Source organism: Danio aesculapii, chromosome 20 (assembly GCF_903798145.1).
Source record: "Danio aesculapii chromosome 20, fDanAes4.1, whole genome shotgun sequence".
NCBI classification, from domain to species: domain Eukaryota; kingdom Metazoa; phylum Chordata; class Actinopteri; order Cypriniformes; family Danionidae; genus Danio; species Danio aesculapii.
In genome coordinates this window covers 25867263-25881733 of record NC_079454.1, presented here as the reverse complement: position 1 = coordinate 25881733, position 14471 = coordinate 25867263, and the positions used below count along the sequence as shown (strand labels likewise).

At 33.8% G+C, this 14471-nt stretch overlaps 1 protein-coding gene across 5 annotated transcripts in view; it reads left to right on the top strand.

Annotated features, from left to right (window-relative positions):
- epha7 (eph receptor A7) overlaps positions 1 to 14471 on the top strand; it is a 148294-nt gene that overhangs the window by 127214 nt on the left and 6609 nt on the right. For 3 of the 5 annotated variants that reach the window (XM_056445541.1, XM_056445540.1, XM_056445545.1), the window contains exons 10-15: positions 1226 to 1351; positions 1781 to 1966; positions 4459 to 4520; positions 6220 to 6429; positions 6636 to 6785; positions 11886 to 12079. In XM_056445541.1, coding sequence (XP_056301516.1) covers positions 1226 to 1351; positions 1781 to 1966; positions 4459 to 4520; positions 6220 to 6429; positions 6636 to 6785; positions 11886 to 12079 — 928 coding nt within the window. The remainder of the gene's footprint in view (positions 1 to 1225; positions 1352 to 1780; positions 1967 to 4458; positions 4521 to 6219; positions 6430 to 6635; positions 6786 to 11885; positions 12080 to 14471) is intronic. The other 2 variants (XM_056445543.1, XM_056445542.1) reach the window with 1 other exon arrangement.

The following is a 14471-nucleotide window of genomic DNA, read 5'->3' as shown; positions in this document are numbered from 1 at the left end:
TTGCTTTTTAAAATAAAGACATATGTTGCTAGCTGGGCATAATAAACTAAACAAAAATCAAATATTGCTGCCTACATTTTTTGTTGACCCAAATGATCTGTTCTAAACTTGCATCAGTCAAACCGACTAAATAAAATATTAAGTTCACTGTATAACAAAAAAGTTGAAACCCTTAAAACGAAACAAAAACGATTGTTATTATAACTTTGTCAAGTATTTTACAGTGTAATTTATTAATATAGTGATTTTTTTGTAATATTGTTAAAAATAATTACCTTTGGAAAAGTATTATTAATGTTAATATTGATTATTAATAATAATAATAATAATAATAATAAAAATGAAAATATTTGATAAATTATTTTTATTATGTATTATTTACAATAAATGCATTATTATAATTACATGTAATATATATATATATATATATATATATATATATATATATATATATATATATATATATATATATATATATATATACACACACACACACACACACACACACACATTATTATAATTATCTCTTCTGCAATATAATAATAATAATAATAAAGCATTTATTATACTACATTATAATTTTAAATGTATATATATATATATATATATATATATATATATATATATATATATATATATATATACACACATACACACACGCACACACATATATATATATATATATATATATATATATTTATATATATATATATATATATATATATATATATTCATATATACACACATACAGTATTATAATGATTTATTATGTATGCAATAATAATAATAACAATGCAACTATTGTATTTAATAAATGCATTATTATTATTATTATTATTATTATTATTATTATTATTATTATTATTCATCTGTTGGCCATGTGCCTACAAACAGCTCAGTCTTATGAAACCCATTATCCAATTGAGTGACAGCTAGGAACACCACTGCCATGCTGTACGGCTAATACCCTCTCCGCTCCATTGTGAGAAGGTTAACAAGAAAATGTAATGGTGCTTCCAACGAAATATGCGAGGAAAAATAAGAGCATAGGTTTTATTATTTGATGAAAGAGACCTTTTCGACACTCTATCTCCCTGTTTAGCCCACAGCCCGGCGTCTCTACCCTCCAGTAATGGCATCCGTCCATCAAGAAAACTCCTTATGTGTATGTGTGTTTGCGGTCTGCATATTTAATCGTAACAGTAATCCTCTTACCCTTCTACAGTCAAATTTCCAGGCACCAAAACCTACATTGACCCTGAAACCTACGAGGACCCGAACAGGGCCGTCCATCAGTTCGCCAAAGAGCTGGACGCCTCCTGCATTAAGATTGAGAGGGTTATCGGCGCAGGTGAGCTCTTTTCTTGTCTTCTCCGCCGCTTCGCTTTAGTCACACACCTCGCTCATTTATCACAATGACAACCAAATATTTACACTCTCGATAGAGGCCGGAGCATCTCTCTGGCCTCTTGTTATTGATAGCGCCGCTGTAGGATTGCTTTATAATTAATATGTCTTCTCTTAAGGCCAGGATGCACATAAATGCATCGCCATTGATGAATTGCTGCCGCATCCCTTTTAGTTATAAAGCGTATAACTGTGTTAGTGCGTCCTCTATGTAGCATATCCAATTATCTGCGGTCTCTAGTGTACTGACGCATAGCATGAATGCTGCTGCTAGCGTGACAGATGTGAATGAAGCAGCACAGGTACAGGTGACGTGTTTAACTTGGCCCGGATCACCATAAACTCAGCTTGCGGGTGGTTTTGTGCTTCACAGGAGAGTTTGGAGAGGTGTGTAGTGGACGACTCAAGCTGCCGGGGAAGAGGGACGTGTCAGTGGCCATTAAAACACTGAAAGTAGGCTACACTGAAAAACAGAGGCGAGACTTCCTGTGCGAGGCCAGCATTATGGGGCAGTTTGATCACCCTAATGTGGTGCATCTAGAAGGGGTCGTCACAAGAGGTGGGCACTTCAACAAATTTGTATGCTTCTTAACTAGCTCAACTACATGTCGTGTATTAAAAAAAGCATTTATGCATTACTTCATTTTTTTCTAAATGCTGATATTTGTTTATTATTACAGGGTTCAACTCTAACGATTTTTTTAAACTGGCCCAATCGAGCCAATGGTTAAGATTTTTACTTGCCCTGCCAAAATTTTCATAGGCCTCTCCAAAAAAACTAAGTTAATAGCTGTTTCTTATTTTGCAAAACAATTAAGTCTGTGAATCTAAAATATAGATATTTAAAAAATGTTAATAAATAAGCAAAATTCAATGTGTTATGCAAACAAAAAGAGCAGTATGGAAATGTTGCAGTTCTAAATTATTTAACGAAAGGTGGCTGACTTGCCACACTGACAGCTAACTTCAAATCATCACTACATTTTATTCGTCACGTTGTACCCACATAAATATCTGCTTTCAAGTTAGAAACAGACGTTTTCCTTTAGCCTCGTAATTTTATGTTACCGCCTTTTCGCTGTATTGGTTGTTATCAGGTTATGAAAAAAATAACACTCATAACATCCAATCACATAAGAAGAACTGAAAAGCAATATGCTGTTTACAACATCGCAGAGAAGGTAGAATTTAAAGGCGTTAAAGCATAAACTATTTCTCGATTATAAGATCGTATTTGGACACAATTGACAAATAGTCGCAGGCATATTAAACTTTAGTTGACAAGGCAGCACTGGTCCGATCCAGCCAGTAATGATCCTGTCTACTGTTCCGAGCATCTCGAAGGCTGGCCCCAGGCCATCAGGCAGTCCTTATTGTTGAGCTCTGTATTAAATTATTTGCATTTATAGTTTATTCATTGTTCTTTTTAAAGATATGCATATCAGTTACATAGGACTTAATTCTCCCCAAACTCATCCCACTAACATCTTAATTTAAATAAAGTAAATATGTGTATATATTATAATTACAAATTCTGACAAAGCAAATTCAAACAGGCAAACTGTGATTTAAAGTTACTCAATGAATTATTTCTTTCCAAAATGATGCCTCTTGTAAATCATCTTTTAGGAGAAGCCTGTGTCATTTACCGTCAAAAATAAATAAATAAATAAATCTCGCTGGTTGAATTAAAGTAACCTTAAATACAAATTGGCCAGGTGTATGAATAATGTCAGGTTTGAATAGAAACAAGTGGACTGTAATATGCAGAGTGCCATTTTTTCAGTCTCGGCATGGGATCTTTCTATGCATGTGGTTGAGAGTTCCATAGAAATAATATCAGATTCACATAATCTTTTGAAAGTTTTAAACTGTAATCAATATTAAGTATTAGTAATGTGTTTACAATTCTAATGAAAAATAAGGGCACTTATGCTTAACTCATTTAAATATGCTATGGAATGGCAACTTAACTGGTTTATTTTCACTTTGAGTCAACCGGAGATCAGTCACATATTTCCAAATGAAATAAAATGTTAAATAGAGTTTTAATTGCAAAACACAAAATAAATTGCACAGTTTTATTGTAGCACTCATCCTTGCCATTTCTTCCTCACGGCAAATGAAGGTTAGAGAGGAGTTGGTAAAACCCAAATTGTCAAACTGACAATCTCAGAAAAGGAATGACATTCCAAAGCAGAAGCAAATCATCTGATTTTCATTCAAGATAGCCAAGACACATTTTTTTTTTCTTGTAAATTTACTTGCATTGGTACCTCAAGACTAGCAACATGTAATAATAAAGGAAATATGATCAATTTAATTATCCTAAAGGACATTTCAAATTATAACAGGTTATTTTTAAAGTGATCAAATGTACTTTAAACAAATGAAAACTTATTTTGCACCTGACCGTCAGTGTTATTATTATTATAAAAGTGCAATGCTGTTCACTTTTTATTTTAATGTTAACAAAGTTTTCATTTTCATTTTGTGAGAATGTCTAAAAATCTTACATTTACTTTGAAAAGTTTACAAAAGTTTGTACTTCTATTTCACAAGGGCCTGGTCAATATGTAGAATGTGAAATATAATATCTAAAGAACGAAATAAACAGCTGCAATCATATATTATCTCTGTCAGTTAGTCTAGCAGAAACCAGACTGGTGTGTGACCTCAGTTAAGACTAAAGCGTGTATATGACATTTAAACAAGACAAATTACGACTTTAGTCTGACTGAAATTGAACTTTCGAAGTGCGCTATTAATCTTCGAAAGTCAGAAGAATTATGACTTACAGTAAGCTCAGTTCTAAAGTCATATTGTTATGATTTGGTCTTATAATTTTGATAATATTATTTGTAGCTCGGGGTGGTTTATTATTATTTTTGGAGGCTGTACAGTCCGCAAATGTTTATGAAAAGTCCTGTCGAAAGACTAAAGCGAATCCAGTGTTGTAGAATCATCTGCGAATTGTTTCTCATTACTGCTTTTGTACAGTGTGTGTTGGCCGCGCTTCACTTTAATGGAGTCTGTTCTTTGCTCTTTCAGGAAAACCAGTCATGATAGTAATTGAATACATGGAAAATGGCTCATTAGATGCATTCCTCAGGGTACGTATAAACCACCCTAGACAATCTGGTCAGTGAATACAATATCTTTTCTGTTCTGTTCATTACACCCACTGCGATTTGCCATTTCACTGCTCTTTCTGGAGAGGCCGTGTTACTTTGTGTGTTGGATGTAGTGCATGTCTGTTGGGCGGTTTTAGAGTGCTTCTATAAGAATATTCAGATTGTTGTATTGGCAGTGGTTGTCTATCACAGAAAAACATTTTTTTAAACACTAACATTCCCATTAATCTGACAATTTATAGTATTTTCTGCTTAGGAACTCTATACTTGATATTAATGCATTAATAATGCATTAATATCAAAAGTCGTACTCATTTTAATAAATGGAGTTAAAATGTATTAAAATTTTGTGGGGTTTTTTCTCGTTTTACTAATTAACATACAGTTGACATCAAAATTATTAGCCCTTTTGTTAAATTTATATTATTTTAAAAATATTGCCCAAATTATTTTTAACAGTGCATATTCCTAATAATATTTTTTTCTTCTGGAATCTTTTATTTATTTATTTATTTATTTATTTATTTATTTACTTATTTTTAATTGTTAGTTTGGCTGGAATAAAAGCAGTGTTTATTTATTAATTAATTAATTAATTAATTAATTAATTATTTTATTTATTTATTTATTAATTAATTTTTAATTCTTGGATTCTTTAATTGCTGGATTAAAAGCAGTGTTTATTAATTAATTAATTAATTTATTTATTTATTCATTTATTTATTCATTAATTTTGAATTGTTAGTTTGGCTGGAATAAAAGCAGTGTTTATTTATTTATTCATTTGATCATTTATCTATTTATTTATTTATTTATTTATTTATTTATTTTAAGCTCAATATTATTAGTCCCCTTAAGAATTTTTTTTTTTCTGATTATCTACAAAACAAGCCACTGTTACCCAACAACTTTTTCTAACATGGCTAGTTAACATAAGAACCTAGTTAAGTCTTTAAACGGCATTTTAAAGCTAAATACTAGTATCTTGGAAAATAAGAAGAAAACTATTATGCAGCATGGCGAAGATAAAATAAAATAGTTATTAAAACTATTATGTTTAAAAATGTGTTGAAAAATTGTTGTTAAGCAACAATTGCCAAATATTTTTTTTTTAAATTGGGAAATATATATTTTAACAATTTCACAGGAGGGCTAATAGTTTTGACTTCTACTGTAAAAATATAATATGATTATTTTTTAATGTTGATTTTAATATGTTAAAACTAACCTTTTCTAATGAGACTTTAGTGTTACTTATTGTACTTTCTAATAGTGTTGTCACAATACTGGAATTTGCTACCGATTGATACAGAGTACTGTGTTTACACTCAGTAAACAGTGGTGAGTTTGGTGAACTGATGACCTTCACGACCAATCAGTCATTTCTGTTGAGCACTTGAACACAATGGCAAATCAGCGGTGTTTGAGAACGTGCTCAAGAGCGCCCAAATGTTCGTGTGGAATGGACGTTTTAAAAATTTCAGTATTGATTGGAACTGAATTCCAGTATCATGAGAACCCTACTTTCTAATGTGTTTACAGCATTTAATTTACTCTAACAGGCATAATAACCCAAGGTTCAAATTAATAAATTTTCTTGCCAAGGTCAACACTGTGCTAATACTGTATATCGTGATAAATGCTTCCGCAATTAATCGTTCTGATTGTTCCTTCGCAGAAACATGATGGACAGTTCACTGTGATTCAGTTGGTGGGAATGTTGCGTGGAATCGCAGCCGGGATGAGATACCTCTCTGACATGGGTTACGTTCATCGCGATCTGGCAGCGCGAAACATCCTTGTCAACAGCAATCTCGTATGTAAAGTGTCCGACTTCGGCCTGTCCAGAGTGATTGACGACGATCCCGAGGCTGTCTACACAACAACGGTGAGTCAATTAATCCTCCGTCTCATCACACAACCCACAGCGCTCTCAGAATAAACAAATCAATGCAGGCATCAGATAGGAGTACAAATATAGATACTGTCTGTGGTGTTTTGTGATGCTGGGATCTCACTGAACAACAAACAAACTGATTTCTGACTCTCCTCTGGATAATTCATTGTGGTTTTACTCTGTTCTTCACTAAACAGGGGGGAAAGATCCCGGTTCGGTGGACGGCGATGGAAGCCATCCAGTATCGTAAATTCACATCAGCGAGTGATGTGTGGAGCTATGGGATTGTAATGTGGGAGGTCATGTCCTATGGGGAACGGCCTTACTGGGACATGTCCAATCAAGATGTAAGTTATATTTTATGTTTGCTTGGTTTTTTTGTTTTTGTAAAGATTATATTATGGTTTTAGAAAAAAAAAATACATGTTTGGTTCTGCACTGCAAAAATCTGGGTTCCACACAACAAGTTAACCTTTAAGAATTGTGTTGTTTCAGCTCATTTTAAATAAGAAGCTTGATCAAGTAGCAAAAAATTATCAGATCAGATATGACATGACATGACATGACATGACATGATATATGATATGATATGATATGATATATGGCATGATATGATGGTAAGTGGCAGACATTTGAAGGGAAATATAAAATGATATTATATACTATAGGCGCAGTAGGTAGTGCTGTCGCCTCACAACAAGAAGGTCGCTGGTTTGAGCCTCGGCTGGGTCAGTTGGCGTTTCTGTGTGGAGTTTGCATGTTCTTCCTGCGTTCACGTGGGTTTCCTCCGGGTGCTCTGGTTTCCCCCACAGTCCAAAGACGTGTGGTACAGGTGAATTGGGAAGGCCAAAATTGTCCGTAGTGTATATGTGTGAATGAGTGTGTATGGATGTTTCCCAGAGATGGATTCGTGTGCCGGATAAGTTGGCGGTTCATTCCGCTGTGGCGACCCCGGATTAATAAAGGGACTAAGCAGAAAAGAAAATGAATATATAATATAATATAATATAATATAATATAATATAATATAATATAATATAATATAATATAATATAATATAATATAATATAAATTCTACTGCATAAATTAATCATATAATGTCATTTATTATAAGAAATGCATATGCCTCTATCTATCTACATCTACGCAAGCAATTTTTACAATACAAAAACACACACTTTATACACAGAAGGCATACCGTATGCATATTGTGTGCTCACCTGGTTCTAAATTCCTTCTACATTTATTTATATTTAATAATGCAGCAATTCTATACAGTACATGTCCAATCAAATTCAACTGTCTCTAGTGGTTTAAATTAAACATGTTGGAAACTGAAATTTATTCCAAATGCTTTTTTTTTTAACTCCATCAAGGCTCTTCTAGCGGAAAAGACAGATCTCTTATTAGTACGTCTTTCAAAACCATGGCTCGCACTAAAAGTTCATAGTTACAAGGTGAAGATAATCTGCAGGTATTGAAGAAGCAGGACAGTTAAGCACATCTGACACTTTGGATTTCCTCGTTGCGTATCAACACAGGTGTCACGACTGACCTTGTTTTAATGATACATTTTGAGGATAAAACGCTTTAATGGATCCGCAGAAACCAACGGAGTGTTTTTTGCTTGTACAATTCCTTTTATGTATTCTGCCACACTTTCAACCTTTGTAATGAGAAATGATAATGCGAGCCAAATTCATCATTAGCAGAGTTTAATCAATTTAAAGATATCTGCTTAGCCATGCAAAACCTTCTGAACGATCCGCGGGCCGAGCTTTTGTCTCAGAGAAAATTGGGACAGCAAAGTGGCGTTCATCATTCTGATCACATGCGTGTAGGGTTTTCAAGTTGAACCGGATTGAAATTCAGATACGGTCATGGCTAATCATATGTATGAGGGGAAATGCTGTTAATCTGGCGGTGTATGAAGACGCTTGTCTTGTGTATGGCAGATTTTTCTTTTCAAGCTTGAACATCCTCGGAGAAAGTAAACAAGCCTTATCAGAGAAACTAATGACGGCTTGTAATTATCTGCTCACGTTAGCGCTCTGTAGTAGCGGCTAGCTAGCTAGCATCAGTCTGTTTAGGTACTTTTTTTTATATTTCTGTTCAAACGTTTGCCTCGGTGGAGTCTTGATACTTGTCAGGCCTCAACGTCAGATGTTTTTATACCCTTTTTGAGGCAGAGGCGAACAACTCCTTGAGGGCTGCTAAAAAAGAAGGAAATATTTACATTTCTTCAACTCTTTCTGTTTTGACACTTTTCTTTTCCGTAGCTCAAGCCTTGTTTGGAGAGACACGACAAGAATAGCAGATGAGGATTCGGGGAAAATAAACAGTCTAGTATTCCTCAAGAGTAGACAAGGAGGGAAATCAGAGATCTGGACAAGCCGGCTCTTTGTTTTAGTTTAGTGAACTCATATTCTGGTAGCTGTAGCAATTTAGGTGCTAGTTGTGAGACAATATTGATATTCGCACATTTTTACTGGAACACATATACACGCACACACTACTAAACAAAAGTTGAGGTTGGTAAGTTTTCAATGATTTATTTATTTATTTAAACTTCTTATGAACGCCAAAGCCATGTTCATTTGATAAATACAGGGTTCATACGGTCATGGAAAACCTGGAAAAGTCATGGAATTTTGACAGCATTTTCCAAGCCTGGAAAAGTTTTGGAAAAACAGAAAAACCCACAAGGTTTTGGAAAAATCATGGAATTTACATTTACATTTAGTCATTTAGCAGACATTTTTGTCCAAAGCGACTTAAGCTGCAGTCACACTAGAGCTTGTGCTTGCAAAATTCTGTTGTATGGCGCTGTGAAAAGGGGCGGGGTTAAACAATAAGATTAGACATTAATAAAAGTGAGCGATTGGTCCATATTTTAAATTTCAGTAATACTTTATAATAACTACACACTTTAAAAATTTGTTAAATAATTAGTAAATGATGGCTTTCTGAAAGCTATTTCCATAACAGAATAATGCTAGCTACTATTATTACATAGTATGAATCATTTATTAAGCATTAGCATCTAGTGAATTCATTATCTGTTAAGCATTAACTCTACAATAATAAACGTTAGTAAACAGCTACAAATGCTGTATTATTGACTTATAACCACATTTTTAATGTGCTTATTTATAATTGTACTCTTATACTTTGTAAATAATTTATTTTTCAGTACAAAACTAAGAATTATATTATTTACAAACCATTTATATTTAAAAGTTGGAGGTTTTTAGGATCATTCAGAATGAGTTAGCAAATGATTAATAAACTATTGAAATCAATGTTTATATATCTTATTATTCAGGCATATAGTATTCGTTACTATGCATGTTAATAAATGCTTTATTACTCAACTCAAATGCAGTTTTGTGACCTAATCTAAAGTGAGGACTGTTTATGCTTTATAAATCCCTTATAAATGATTATAAATTAAAAGCTTGGTATAAAATAAACAATAATCTTGGCAATCTTATCCAAAAAGGTAAATTACTGTAAAGTTTAAACATTGCTGAAAAACAGAAGTTTCAAAATATGAAACGAAATTAGATAAAACAACAACAACATAATCATTGAACTATATAATGGGATGCAATCTTTAAACTGTACAGTCATTTTATTTTAGATAAGGTTGCAAATATTTATTTTTCATTTGAAGTACAGTTTCATTTGTGTCTCTTCAAATGAATCAAAATTAATAAAGTCGTTTATTTTCTTTTTTCCTGTTTAGAATTTAACTGAGCCTTTAGTTGTCATTTATAAGGGATTTATAAAGCCTAAATAGTCCTCACTTTAGATTAGGTCACAAAACTGGATGAAGTATCTATTCTAATATCTTAAAAAATATCTAGTAAAATATTATGTGCTGCCAAGTATTTTAAAGTAATTAAAATGAGTTTTTAAAAGTATTATGTTTAGAAATGTGTTTAAAAATCAATTTATATGTTTAAAAAAATCTTAATATATATTATTCACAGCTCTTAACACCCAGCATACTGAGTGAAAGAGAGAACAGGTGGTTTCATTGCATAATGGTCCCTTTACATTAATAAACCCGACACGTGGAGTCAGTCAACTGCACAAACACCCAAGCAACCATGTGTCCATCGTTGCTTTAAACCATAACCCTCTTACTGTAGCTAGTTAATTACAAAGTCTCACAATGTTATGACCGTCGCAAGCAGATGTTCAACAGATGCCTTTTAGCGAAGTAGGTTTAAGTTCTGCCCTTTCCTTACGCTCACAATCCCTCCAATAACCAGAACAAGAGTAATCACATCTGGTTAGTCTGCTTCTCCTCTGTTGGAGTGTGTTATGCTGGAGGTAAAACCACAACACATTTATTCAGCAGAACCACTGTTTACAGACTCCTGATTAAAGGATGAGAGCTGGAGGTGAATAGAGTAAAAAATAACAGTTATCACCATGCTTCTTCAGTTGATTGATTATATTATGAACTGCAAACTTTTTTGTATAACAGGTTTTATAAAAAGTTGTTTAAATTTGGGCAGCGCGGTGGCGCAGTGGGTAGCGATGTTAACTCACAGCAAGAAGCCTCAAGCCTCGGCTGGGTCAGTTGGCATTTCTGTGTGGAGTTTGCATGTTCTCCCCGCGTTTGTGTGGGTTTCCTCTGGGTGCTCCGGTTTCCCCCACAAGTCCAAAGACATGTGGTATGGGTTTATTGGGTAAGCTTAATTGTCTGTAGTGTATGTGTGGGAATGAGTGTGTATGGATGTTTCCCAGTGATGGGTTGCAGCTGGAAGGGCATCCGCTGTATAAAACGTATGCTGGGTAAGCTGGCGGTTCATTCCGCTGTGGCGACCCCAGAATAATAAAGGGACTAAGCCAAAAACAAAATGAATGAATGTTTAAATATGATAAATTAGGCATTATTATATTAATTATGTTCTAATTTGCTTACATACAAACACCTGAACACTGGATGAAGTCAGGTTTAAAATGTTGGTTTTATTTGTTTTTACACACAATATATTGAGAATACACGTTTATAAATCTGTAATTCAGAAAATATATTTGTTTTTCGTTAAAAATTGATGCATAGTATGAACATATGCCTCTATTTAAATAAATAAATGATTAAATATGTCCTGAGATGATTTATGGCATTGTAAAAGAGAAAACAACTCATTTTAAAATATGTATTGTAATATATGTATAGTTCTATGTATTGAAATCTAGATACAAATTGCGAATTGATAACAAACAGAAGTGTAGGAAGAAACAGAAGTGTATTTTGGGTGTTTTTGTTTACATTATGCTTAAAACATCTTAAAACAAAAACTCTTTATTAAACGGCAAAAAGTCCAAGGTGCTTTGTGGGTTTCTGTCTTGATGCTAACGGCTAAGCTGGCCATTTCTGAACCTCTTGGTTTCCTTTAACACCTTTTGTAATTTTCCATCTCTCTCAGGTCATAAAGGCTATTGAGGAGGGATATCGTCTTCCCGCCCCCATGGACTGCCCTCCTGGCCTCCATCAGCTCATGCTGGACTGCTGGCAGAAAGACAGAGCAGATCGGCCCAAATTTGACCAGATTGTAGGCATTCTGGATAAAATGATCCGCAACCCTAACACCTTAAAAACGCCAATGGGAACGTGTTTGCGGTAAGGATGCACATTTCAATATTAGATGGAATTTGGTACCAGATTCTGATACAGATTTCCATTCTTTTCCATATATATATATATACACACACACAGTTGAAGTCAGAATAATTAGCCCCCTGAATTATTACCCCCCCCCTGTTTATTTTTTTTCCCCAATTTCTGTTTAAAAGGAGAGAAGATTTCTTCCAATTTCTTCCAATTTCTTCAGCACATTTCTAAGCATAATAGTTTTAATAACTCATTTATTTTATCTTTGCCATGATGACAGTAAATAATATTTTACTAGATGTTTTTAAGACAGCTATACAGCTTAACTAGGTTAATTAGGTGAGCTAGGCAGGTTAGGGTAATTAGGCAAGTTATTGTATTACAATGGTTTTTTCTGTAGACTATCGAAAAAATATATAGCTTAAAGGGGCTAATAATTTTTACCTTAAAATGGTTTTAAAAAAATGTAAAACTGCTTTTATTCTAGCCAAAATAAAACAAGAAATACTTTCTCCAGAAGAAAAAACATTATCAGACATACTGTGAACATTTCCTTCCTCTGTTAAACATAATTTTGGAATTTTGTCATTTTATTTTGGTCTCTTGTCAAGACAAGATCTAAAAACTCGTAAATTGATCTATTAGATCTATTAAAACTCGTAAATGGCTGGGAAGTGTTTTCTCTCTTTAACTGCAGGAAAAGAGTAAAACTAATTAATTTATCGATTTGACACACATCATACCAGCCATACATGTAAAGCACAAATAATGTCCTTCAACTAGGTCACGTATAGTGGCTTTCATCCTTAAAACAATCTCCATCATTGTAAGCTGCTTACTTTTCTGTCTGTTCCTTTTCTCCGTTTGTTAGATGTTTGCTCCCACTTTCTTTTGCAGTCTGAAGTGCATCAAATGCACAAATGCCAAATTCGTGGCACAGGATGTCTAATCCCATATTTGCATTGGCTTCACATGTAAATCACTCACGCTTCAACCACATCAGCATACTGGATTGGCTGCAAAACAATTCCCCCTTTCCATGTAATATAATAATTGTGAGGGCGCAGGTGAGACATCATTTTCCGAGAGACAATCAAATACATCCCATACACTGCATATGCAATGTATATAAGTCACATAAAACAAGAAATTGCAAACTGAAATAAATATAACTTGATTATATGTTTTGAATTAGATGTTTTATGAGATTATTAATTTTTTTTGCGATTATTTTGCATTTCATTTAAGAATTTTGCAACTTTTAGTTGATTTTGCGCTGGATTCAACAATACATGTGTCATGTATAGTACATTAAAAAGTAATGTTTACACTAGCTAAAGGTGTTTTCACAGATTAAACTAACATGTATTCTGCAACTTTTTGAAAAATATAAACCTTAATCTCTTAACTAATCAACCTAGATTAGTAAACCCAGGTGTTTATTTGGGGTTGGAGCTAAAATCTGCAGGACACTGCACCTCCAGGGAGAGGGATCTGGCTGCAGGCTCGGTGCAGATGCAATCTGAGTTGCATCCAATGCTATTCAATGCACTCACCTAACCCTACCCCTCACAATGACGTCACTAGCTCCACTGACTGCGATGTGTCTGACACTTCATCTTTGGGCAATGTAATCATTGCTTGCATCATAAGGGCTGCATTCAGATACTATTGCCTCCAGGAACGAGATTGAGAACCCCTGCTCTTAGTGATAACCTAAAGATGATTTATAATAAAACTGTCCAAACACAAAAATCTAATATCCATGAAATAATATTATTTAATGTGGGAAAACATCGTGGAATCACGAAAGTATGAAATGGACAATATTTGTACATTTTGTTAAAGATTGCACAACGTGTATCTAAATTTAGTATTTTTTTTATACTGTCAGCACTTTTACATCTCTGCTTAATTTTTATGACGCATGGAAGACGCTTGTTATGTTTTATACTCCTGCATCTCACTGCAACATCTCTGAGCCCTTTTATGTGTTCACAAGTAAATTTGCGAACAGTTCCATCTGTCCGGCTTTTGATTTATCCGCTAGGGTTTACTGATGAAAGATAAATCCCGGGGAATCAATAAAACGAAACAGCCTCCATGCCTTTATGTTCGATAACAAGGACTTTAAATCAATTGTCATAATGAGTGTTTGAGACTTTAAAGCCTTGAGGGAATTTCAGCCCTCGGTGTGGTATTAGCGAGAGGAAGTGTGTTTACAATCATAACAGGATCTGCGTCTCACACTGAAGAGATGACCTTTAAAACTTTGGGAAGAATCCTGTAGTTCATCTAAACGCCCTTTATCATTCCTGCGACAAGTAATGCAAAGCAAGCAGTTCATTTAGTCAGTACAAATGTGAATGTAATACGCCTAGATTCATTGACTGTAATTCAT